General features: G+C 38.1%; 1 protein-coding gene across 1 annotated transcript; it reads right to left on the reverse strand.

Annotated features, from left to right (window-relative positions):
- Positions 1-680: 680 nt before the first annotated feature.
- Positions 681-1,646, reverse strand: LOC132532767 (olfactory receptor 2T27-like). Its single transcript, XM_060171481.1, has one exon. The coding sequence runs from the start codon at positions 1,623-1,625 to the stop codon at positions 681-683; it is 945 nt and encodes a 314-aa protein (XP_060027464.1). The 5' UTR covers positions 1,626-1,646.
- Positions 1,647-12,036: the final 10,390 nt, after the last annotated feature.

Genomic DNA, 12,036 nt, shown 5'->3' on the forward strand with positions numbered 1-12,036 from the left:
TCCTGGGCAGATGATCCCCCCAATGTGTCCTGGAGCTTCACTTCCCCAGAGCTCTGCCCCACTAGGGAGAGAGAGAGAGACAGGCTGGAAGTATAGATTTATCTTCCAATGCCCGCATTCAGAGGGAAAGCCATTATAGAAGCCAGACCTTCCACCTTCTACACCCCATAATAACCCTGAATCCATACTCCCAGAGGGATAAAGAATAGGAAATCTGTCAGGGTAAGGGATGGGATACAGAGCTCTTATTCTATGGTCTTGTCAGTGTTTCCATTTTCTAAATAAAATAATTATTAGAAATGTGAAAGACAATTTTTCTAATTTAATTTTCCTAATTTAATTGAAAGATTGTATTACACAGTTGTTTTTTTAATTTTATTTAAAAAATTTTTAAAATCTTTGTTTATTAGATAGTGAGCCAGAAATTGAGAGGCTTGGGGGTGATACAAAGGGAGAAAGGCAGAGCGAGACACCTGCAGCCCTGCTTCACCACATATTAAGCTTCCCCCTGCAGGTGGGGCCCAGGAGGTTGAACACAGGTATTTGCATTTTCTAACATGTGCACTCAACCAGGTGTGCCACCATCTAGCCCCACATATTTTTTTTCTTTTTTTTTTCATAATAGCACTAGCATTAAATAGAACAAAATCTAGATTTTTTTTTTTTGAGGAAAAGTCGCATCATTTCTGCTTAAACATTAACTTTCTGCATAAAATCTTCTTCACAGCCTCCAACACCTCTCGATTCCTCAAGCTATAAATGAGGGGATTAAGCATGGGGGTGACAATTACATCAAATACAAAGAGATTCTGGTCCATTTCAACAGGAAGGAAGGAACCTGGAGTCATGTAGATAATCATGGCTGGACCAAAGTAGAGACTCACCACACTGAGGTGGGAAGAACAGGTAGCCAGAGCTTTGTTTCTGCCTTCAGGAGAGTTCATGTGCAGGACCGTGAGGAAGATAAGAATGTAAGATGTCAGGATGAGTCCAAAAGGGATGAGAAGGAAAACAATACCTGACACCAGCACCACTTTCTCATAAGTTGAAGTGTCTTCACAAGACAGTTTCAGAAGTGCCATGACTTCACAGAAAAAATGGTGAATTTCTTTGGCTCCACAGGTAGGAAAATGCATGGCATAAACTGCATGCATGAGGGAGACTACTATACCTCCAGTCCAGGAACTTGAGGCCATTTTCACACAGACTCTAGGGGTCATGATGACTGGGTATCTGAGAGGGTTACAGATGGCCAAGTAGCGATCAAAGGCCATGAGAGTTAGAAGAATACACTCAGCCACTCCTAGCATCAAGTAAAGAAAAATCTGAGCTCCACATCCAATGTGAGTGATATCTCTATGTCCAGAGAAGAAGTCAGTGATCATTTTGGGGACAGTAGTGTTGATTAGCATGAGGTCCATGAGGGAGAGCTGACTGAGTAGGAAATACATTGGTGTGTGGAGGTGGGTATCACTCCAAATCAAGAGGACCAAGGCTGAGTTCCCAGTGATGGCCACCCCCATAATGAGAAGAACAATGGCTATGAGGAGGCCTGGATGCCTGGAGTCAGAAAAGAGGCCTAGGAGAACAAAATCAGTGGTGGAGGATCCATTTTCTTGCCCCATGTCATAGTCTTGTTGGATTTGAAGGATTATAAAAGGAAAACACTCTTCTCCCTATGTAAGTGCACCAATGATTTGAATCTACTTCTGAAACTCAATTTTCAGAATGAATCCAAATATACTGAGCTCTGTTTAAATGTTGACAAGACAGCTTGTTTGGTTTCCATTGTTATTTGTACATATTCAGCCTTCTGTCTAGTAGAATAAACAACATTGATAGAGCATTGATAATTTTGGTAATATCCTACATTGCTAAAAACATGTTATTGTAGTTCCATGAGGCTTATGAGCCTGACTTTTACTCAATATGAAAATTCCCATTTAATTTGGTAGTGTGACAGAGTGAGCATCTAGACTTCTTCCAAAGTTCACAGCTATTGATGGAATCTGTAGTCTCTGTATATATATTGTGTTTGTTATTTTTAGACTCATCATTTATGTATAGATTTACCTTTAGGGGACTCAGATCACTAACAGGATACTTCTCCAGTCACATGTGGTAGACTTTATGGTTCCAAACTTTCCTAGAATGCCTCAAGATTGATTTGAACTGATTCTCATGGTCTTTATGACTCTCCCATCAAGCAATATATAATTCTTAAAGGAATATTTGATGTGCTTTCTTTACTATTGTTCCATCCTCTCCCCATGTAACAGCCATAACTATTTGAGCAGATCCTTCCATGATATTCTGTATCATCTTATGTAAAAATTTGACTTTGTTCCATTGTTACCGGCATTTTATGAGACACCCTTAGGGGACAAGACAAGGCAAGAACAAATTAGAGAAAGTTATAATCAAGCGCTCTCATGATACAGAATCGGGTAGGGAGGCCATTTGAACAGCTTAATGAGTACTTTCTCATAGATTATGACTGAGGATTTTAAAAAATAGTACTCATTTTCATTCATATCTCATAACAACATTATATAGGTAAAGCATGACATGAAGAGAATGGTTCATCTGGATAAGGAAGAGCTATGGATAGTGTCATAGAGTGATAACTTAGAGAATGACAGGGAAAAAAACATATTTTTTTCACTGATTTCTGCACATCAATCCTTTGGAGTGTCTGCCTGACCATTTTCCTTAAAACATATCAATAACTATTTAATCTCTTCTCCTTCATTTTATATTCCTTTATATCCAGTGTTTTTTATATTCCTTTATATCCAGTATTGTATATCCACACAATATGGAGTCATATTATATCCTCATTTATATGTCCATTGTTTGTTCTCCACTAAGATATACATCCCTTGAGGGAAAACAATTGATTTACTACTAAACCAACGCAGTGCTCAGTCAGTAATCTATGGGGACAATGAAAGAAAGCAACAAGAGGATGAAAATTTTCTACATATATAGAAATAGCAGGAGAAATAAAAATAGAATCAAGGTTACTTTATTAAGTTTTGTGTTATATTAACTGCTTTTCTCATTAGTCTCTACTGTAGTATTTGATCTTCTACTTCCAAGTAACTTCACATACTCACACTGCCCACTGATTTTTCAAAGGCTGGATTCTACCTCTAGCCCCTCAACCTCCAACCAAGGTCCCACAGCAATTCAGCAAGGAATAGAGTGGAGCTGACATTTAGAGGCAGGATAATGTACCTCTATAAAGCCAAGTGGACAGTATGACTTTTAATCCTGTATATGACAATTGCTTAATGTATTAGTTTGAGGCATTGGATCATGATTTACCAACATCATAGTATAATGTCAAGGGCAGAAACCAAGATGCATGAATCTCACACAAGATCATCTGGGACAGAATTCTATGCATTTTGCACTGATTCTCAATACTTTTTCACAGGATATGTTGAATTTATAAATTAAATTATACATTTGAGCATGCATTGTTGACTCTCTATATATTTACAGTCAATGTTTAAAATATTTGTGACTTATAGAAAAATGTCAAGCAAACTGTTTCTAAGCCTTGTGAGAATTATTGTTGTTATCTCTGGGAGGTGGGAGGGTGGGGACACAGAATTTTCATAGGTGTGGTGTGAAAGTATACAATGCAATCTTAAAATATTGTAATGCAGTATTAATCACAATAAAAATGAAAAAACAGAGAGTCGGGCGGTGGCACAGTGGGTTAAGCGCAGTGGCGCAAAACACAGGGACCAGCGTAAGGATCCCAGTTTGAGCCCCCGGCTCCCCACCTGCAGGGGAGTCGCTTCAGGGGCGGTGAAGCAGGTCTGCAGGTGTCTATCTTTCTCTCCCCTCTCTCTCTGTCTTCCCCTCCTCTCTCCATTTCTCTCTGCCTATCCAACAACAAAGCAACGTCAACAATGGCAATAATAACCGCAACGAGGCTGCATCAACTAGGGCAACAAAAAGGGGGAAAAATGGCCTCCAGGAGCGGTGGATTCATGGTGCAGGCACCGAGCCCAGCAATAACCCTGGAGGGAAAAAAAATGAAAAAACAAAAATGTAAGATGCATTTTAAATAAATTGTCTTGTAAAGAACCTTTATCCTACTCAAGAAACTCAAAATGATATATTTTGCCAAGTTCCTAGGAAACAAGGCTTTATTTCATCTACATTATTATACACATTGTTTAACTATTTTTTGGCTGCCTAGTTATTAACTAGTAGTTGATCAATTTAATATCACTATAAAGTATGTAATATAAATATATATTCTACTTAATTATCAAATATACTGTGATATAACCTGACCAACCATTCCGTTAACATTTATTTAGTCTCTTTTTCTCTCTCTTGGTTTTGAGGTTTTTATTATGTTTGAAAAGAAACTCACTCAAGAACATAGAAAGTTAAAAATATATTCCCACCTTGCCCAAACTTGTAGTACTGGTATGATTCCTACTATAGATATGTAATCATTGTTATACTAATAAACAAAGACAAATATATGATAAAATGTCACAGTGCCAAATTTAAAAATAAACAGTATGCATTATATAAAAACAATAAGAAAATAAAGATATAATTAACAACATCCATCTAATATGACTGATGATAAAAGTTGCTTTGCTGGATCTAAAATTGCTATATTTGCAATGAGATTAGAAGAGTGACTACTAATAGCAATGGTTATTTTCAGTTCATCATACAAATAAGGCATAATGCTGGAGGGATCGATTCTTCTCATTTTCCCACTATTAAAATACTATGAAATCTTTGATTGAGGTAATTCTTTGGAACAAATACATCATTTACATATTAAACCTATCCTTTATCTCTTCTTTCTTATAAAGTTAGAAAATTAGAGCAATACTACTTGGAAGCAGCAATAATATCCTAATGCACCCTGTGAGTCAGAATAAGTTTAAATAACTTGGAGAAATTCTCTCTTAAAACCACATTACTTAAACTTTCTTATAAAATAGTATTCCCCAAAATATGTTTATATGTCCCTGTGTGTTCTTATGGCCATAATTCAACAGATACTCAATAGTAGAAATGAAACCATTAAGCTTTGTGTGGTGTGTGATGGAGGTAAAAGGGTAAGAAAACAAATTGAACCATCTGTATTCCTTGCTGTGACTTGGGCAATATCACGTAGCAACTTCCTTATTTCATTGTAAACTTACAGAAGTAGATAGCTTTTTAATTAAATCCAGAGAATCTGGGGGTTTCTAAAGCTTTTCAAAGATATTACTATGTATAGATTAGCACAAACTGTTTCTAACTCCCATGTCCACACATGCAAATCTGACACAAAGATTTCTTTAATTTGTGATACCATGTTTCATTTTTTAAAAAATCTTTATTTATTCCCTTTTGCTGCCCTTTTTTTCTTAATTGTTGTAGTTGTTATTGATGTCATCATTGTTGGATAGGAAAGAGAGAAATGGAGAGAGGAGGGGAAGACAGAGGGGGAAGATAGAAAGATAGACACCTGCAGACCTGCTTCACTGCCGGGGGCTTGAACCAGGTTCATTACACCAGTCCTTGCGCTTCTTGCCATGTGCGCTTAACCCCCTGCACTATCACCCGACTCCCCTCTTGTCATCATTTTTGCACCCATACTACTCACTTCCTTGGATTTCTCAGTTTTTCTTTTTTTCTTTATTCTGCAGCTCATCAAGTCAGGTATTAGACTATTTATGTGGCTAGTGAAGTCTTATAGCTGATGGTCTTGTGCAGGTGGCACCACAAACTCACCGCTGACCCAGTGTGTCTCTGGTAGTCCATGAAGTAGTATTTATACAGCACTCTGGATAGGATATATGTGAACTCTCCTAAGTATGACTGGCTTAGTCCTGCCCTGATAAGTAATTAGCTCAGATGTGTGTGGGGTATGGGGGGAGGGAGGTCTGAATTCACCGGGAAGAAAAATTGACCCTCATCCCTCTGCTGAGCAACATTATGGTCCAGGAGCAAGACAAAGTTTGAACTCAGATTTGGTCAGATTACACCAGGTGTTTCTGTTTACTATGTACAAGCTGATAATTTGCCTCAATGAATTATATTTCAGTAGTCTGAATAATTTTGGTGCTTAGAAGTTAAGCAAAATGTTACACAACTTTATATCATAATATATAATCAGATCAAACAGTGGCTTGAGTCATTTGGGGGAAAAGTTCATATTTTGGGAGAGGCAGTCTGGCTGATAGTACAGATGTGATGGTATCAAATTCAGTCAAACACACTGATTACTAGCAGCTACAGTGGAGATATACAATGCTTCACTCCTTAAATAAACTGTTACCAGTTTCTAGAAGTCACCTAGGACCCTGTGTAGGATCTAGCTATTATATGTATCAGTATTTTGACACATGATTTATGTTTCTTCTTAATCCTCCAAAATGATTAAGGTTGCTTTTAGTGGGTTATCAACATTATTTTTTAAATTATAATATTTAAAATAATTTATAAAATCTTTATACTTGGTAAGTGCCCAAAGAACGTGGACTGAGTGATCATACCCAGGGAAAAGCCAGATAAAGCAGGAAAAAATAAAACAGCGAAAGTGGAAGCAGCCTAAATGTTCATCAACAAATGAATGGCTAAAAAAGCTATGGGATATATATTATTTAAAAATTTTTTATACTTTATTTATTCATTGGATAGCAGCCAGAATTTTTTTCTTTTCAACTTTTAAAAAAAATTTCTTTATTGGGAATTAATGTTTTACATTCAACAGTAAATACAATAGTTTGTACATGCATAACATTTGCCAGTTTTCCATAAAACAATAAAACCCCCACTAGGTCCTCTGTCATCCTTCTTGTATCTGTATTCTCCCCACCCACCCATCCCAGAGTCTTTTACTTTGGTGCAATATGCCAATTCCAGTTCAAGTTCTACTTGTATTTTCTTTTCTGATCTTGTTTTTCAACTTCTACCTGAGAGAGAGAGAGGGAGAGAGGGAGAGAGAGATCATCCCATATTCGTCCTTCTGTTTCTGACTTATTTCACTTAACATGAATTTTTCTTTTTTTAAATTTTTTTATTTATAAAAAGGAAACATTGACTAAACCATAGGATAAGAGGGATACAACTTCACACAATTCCCACCACCAGAAATCTGTATCACATCCCCTCTGCTGATAGCTTTTCTATTCTTTTATCCTTTGGGAGTATGGGCTCAATTTCATTGTGGGATGCAGAAGGTTGAAGGTCTGACTTCTGTAACTATTTCCCTGCTGAACATGGGCGTTGACAGGTTGATGCATACACCCAGCCTGTCTCTCCCCTTCCCTAGTGGGGCAGGGTTCTGGGGAATCTGAGCTCCAGGACATATTGGTGGGGTTGTTTGTTCTGGGGAATCGGAGCTCCAGGACATATTGGTGGGGTTGTTTGTTCAGGGAAGTCTGGTCAGCATCATGCTATCATCTGGAACCGGGTGGTTGAAAAGAGAGTTAACATACAAAACCAAACAAGTTGTTGACCAATCATGGACCTAAAGGCTGAAATAGTGAAGATGAAGAGTTGGGGTGTCCTCCATTTTATAGATAGACAGTAGGCATATTTTAGTTATATTCCAAAGGGCCTGTGGCTATACTAGTTTTTTTTTCCTTTTTCTTTTTGTCCCTGAAATCTAATATGCCAGTGGATCCAAGTTATTGTCTGGGGAGAGGATGTCATGGCTAGGAAAAGGACCAGAAAGCTGCATCAGGGAAGAGAGTAGCTCCCTAATATGGGAAAGGGGTGTAAATATTGTTGACTGTAAACCCCATCAATTTGGGGCCCATAATTAGCTTAGGAGCCTGTGTAACCTCTGCGTCCCTCTAGATGTGAGCTCACATTCTGTGGTCATGAGTAGGAAAATTCCATGCTGCCCCAGTATCAACCCATCTTCCTCAGGTGTATCATAGAGTATGTTGTCCATCCTCACTTCAGAGGATGGAACATTCTCTATCATTGTTGATCCAAGTTGAGGGCAAGGTCCTATAGGGACCCACAAAGGGGTCTATTTTATTGTGTCTGATAGAAATGATAGGTAACAATGGAGAGAGGGATTTATTCGAGGTCTAGGCCCATGAAGTCTGTTTGGGAATCTCAGGACTACCCGACTAGGGCCCCAGCTGATTTAATGGCCTGATAGTGACTAAAGAGTCATTGTTATGCCAGTCTCTTGCCCTTATTCAGCTTTTGCAGTCCTTGCTTTGATAAGGTTAGCTTTGGAGTGAGTGAGAGAACTGTAATAGGAAGTAGGTGAGGAGGGTATCTAGGTCTAAGTGAGCACTATTTCATTATGAACTTCATACTGACTCACTACAGACTATTGTGCACTTTTGCTTTCAGGTATATATTTTGCCCTAATTTATGGATACATGTGAATATATGCTCTATCTCATGGGACCTTGTCTATATCTAGGTTTTGGGACTTTGTTAGGAAGTAAACTTCCTGGAATGGAATTAGAGAATACCATGAAAGGAAAGGTCTCACCCGAGTAATGAGGGTTAAGGGTTGGCATTCCATGGCTGACATCTCTTGACACAGTCTGAAGTGAAGCATGCTGAGGTGGTAGTTGTTGCATTGATTAGGTTGGGATCGGCAGATGCAATATCATTTGGACTGACTTGAGAGAGAAGCATGCAGGAAAGTGAGCCCCACCCTAGAGGTTCCAGGACTGGGGGAAATATAGGCTCTATAGAGGCTCTATAGAGGCTCTATAGAGGTTCCTGCTGTCTTAGAGTTTAAGAAGACAATAGATAGTTATTGCTATAATCACATTGTAATTGGGTTAACTTTGAAAAATCCCTTTGCTAGGATTTGCTGTATCATACACACCATCACCATATTTTATGTCCTTTTACATTATTTGTATATAGCTATGCCACTGGTTGCTTCTGTTCTCCCTGGACTAAGCTTTTAAGAGAGCTGACATATCAAAGACTCAGCCTATGTATTAAAAAGATTCAGTCTGTGCTTTAAAAAGTTTGAGACATTCAATCAGTTTTTCCCCTCTCATACTACTTAAATAGTGATTTATATGACTACAGATTAATAGGAGTGTATATAAACACCATTCCCACCACCAAAAGACGGTGTCCCATCTCATCTAGCCCCACCCCACCATGAAGGTGAACATCCACCCTCACATTCAACCCAGGGTTTTTACTTTGGTGCCCTACTACAAATTTAGTCAGATCCTGCTTTGAGTTTCCCTTTTTGTTATTCTTTCTCAACTTCTGTTTATGAGAGGGACCACCTCATACTTGTCTTTATCTTTCTGACTTAGCTCACTTAACATAATTTCTTCTAGCTCCATCCAAGATAGGTCAGGGAAATTGGGTTCATTGTTCTTAATAGCTGCATAGTATTCCATTGTGTATATATACACAGTTTTCTCAGCCACTCATCTGTTGTTAGGCACCTGGGTTGCTTCCAGGTTTTAGATATTACGAATTGTGCTGCTATGGACATAGGTGTACACATATCTTTTGGTTGGGTGTTATGGAGTCCTTGGGGTATATATCCCCAGGAGAGGAATTACTGGATCATATGGAAGGTCCATGTCTAGCCTTTTGAGAGTTCTCCAGACTGCTCTCCACAGAGGCTGGACCAATTTACATTCCCACCAGCAGTGCAGAAGGGTTCCTTTATCCCCACAGCCTCTCTAGCATTTGTTGCTGCTGTCCTTTTTGATGTATGTCATTCTCACAGGAGTGAGGTGGTATATCAGTGTTGTCTTAATTTGCATTTCTCTGACAATCAGCGACCTAGAGCAGTTTTTCATATGTTTGGTAGCCTTTTGGATCTCCCCTATAGTGAATGTTTTGTTAATATCCTATGCCCATTTTTGGATGGTGTCCTTTCCTTTTTTTTTTTTTTTGCTAACTTTGCTGAACTCTTTGTATATTTTTGTTATTAGTCTCTTGTCTGATGTATGGCATGTGAAGATCTTCCAAATTATGAGGGGTCTCTTTGTTTGTGTGATAGTTTCTTTAGCTATGCAGAAGCTTTTCAATTTGATATAGTCCCATTTGTTTTTTTCTACTTTAGTCTTCCTTGCAATTGGGTTTGTTTCATCAAAGATGTCCTTGAGGTAGAGGTGGGAAAGTGTTCCACCAGTATTTTCCTATAAGTATTTGATAGTTTCTGGTCTAACATCCGTGTCTTTGATCCATTTGGAGTTGATTTTTGTTTCTGGTGAGATAACGTGGTTTAATTTCATTATTTTGCATGTTTCAACCCAGTTTTCCCAGCACCATTTATTGAAGAGAGCCTCCTTCCTCCATCTAATACTTTGGGCCCTCTTGTCAAGGATTAAATGTCCATAGGTGTGGGGGTTTATTTCTGGGCTTTCAATTCTGTTCCACTGGTCTGTGTGCCTATTTTTGTTCCAGTACCATGCTGTTTTGAAGATGATGGCCTTGCAATATAGTTTGAGATCTGGGAGTGTGATGCCTCCATTTCTCTTTCCTTTCCTCAAGATGGTTTTGGCAATTCTAGGTGTTTTCAGGTTCCAGATAAATTATTGTAGTTTTTGTCTATTCTCTTAAAGAAGCTTGGTGGAACTTTGAGGAGTATTGCTTTAAATTTGTATATGGCTCTGGGGAGAATATTCATTTTGATGATATTTATTCTTCCAATCCATGAGCATGGGATGTCTTTCCATTTCTTGGTATCAGTTTCTATTCCCTTGAATAGTGACTCATAGTTTGCAGTATAAAAGTCTGTCACTTCTTTGGTCAGTTTTATTCCTAGGTATATTATTGATTTTGCTGCAACAGTGAATGGGAGTGATTTCTGGATTTTTCTTCAGATTTAGTGTTTGCATAAAGAAATGTCACTGATTTTTATACATTGATTTTGTAGCCTGACACCTTGCTGTATTACCTAATATCTTCCAGTAGTTTTCTGCTGGATTCTTTAGGTTTTTCTATGTATACTATCATATCATCTGCAAATAGTGAGAGCTTGACTTCTTCCCTTCCAATCTGTATTCCTTTGATTTTTTTCTCTTGCCTGATTGCTATGGCAAGAACTTCCAATACTATGTTGAAGAGTAATGGTGATAGTGGACATCCCTGTCTAGTCCTTGATCTGAGGGGGAATGCTTTCAGCTTCTGTCCATTGAGTGTGATGTTGACTGTAGGTTTGCTATATATGGACTCCAGTGTCTTGAGGACTTTCCTATCTATTCCCATTTTTTGTAGTGTTTTGAGCATAAATGGGTGTTGAATTTTGTCAAAGGCTTTCTGTGCATCTATTGAGATAATCATACGGTTTTTGGTTTTGCTTTTATTGATGTGGTGAATGACATTGGACTAACTTACTTATGTTGAACCAGCCTTACATTCCTGGGATAAATCCCACTTGGTCATGATGAACAATCTTTTTGATATACTGCTGTATCCAGTTGGCCTGGATCTTGTTTAATATTTTGGCATCAATGTTAGTCAGAGATACTGATCTGTAGTTTTCCTTTTTTGTTGTGTCCCTGTCAGCTTTTGGTATCATGGTGATGTTGGCTTCATAGAAGGTGGAAGGGAGTGTTCCTGTTTCTCCACTCCTATGGAAAAAATTTAGAAGTATGGGTATTTACTGTTTCCTGATTAGAATTAATTAGTGAAGCCATCTGGTCCAGGACTTTTGTTGTTGGGGAGATTCTTTTATATTTTTTCAATGTCATTATTGAGAAATTAATGTTTTACATTAAACAGTAAATACAGTAGTTTTTATATGCATAACATTTCCCAATTTCCATATAGTAATACAACCCCCACTAGATCATCTGTCATCCTTCCTGGATCTGTATTCTCCCCACCCAACCACCCCAGAGTCTTTTACTTTGGTGCAATATGCCATTTCCAGTTCAGGCTCTACTTGTGTTTTCTCTTATGATCTTGTTTTTCAACTTCTGCCTGAGAGTAAAGTCATCCCATATTCATCCTTCTGTTTCTGACTTATTTCAATTAACATGAATTTTTCAAGGTCCATCCAAGATAGGCTGAAAACGGTGAAGTCACCATTTT

The sequence above is a fragment of the Erinaceus europaeus genome, chromosome 2 (assembly GCF_950295315.1).
Source record: "Erinaceus europaeus chromosome 2, mEriEur2.1, whole genome shotgun sequence".
Lineage (NCBI taxonomy): Eukaryota > Metazoa > Chordata > Mammalia > Eulipotyphla > Erinaceidae > Erinaceus > Erinaceus europaeus.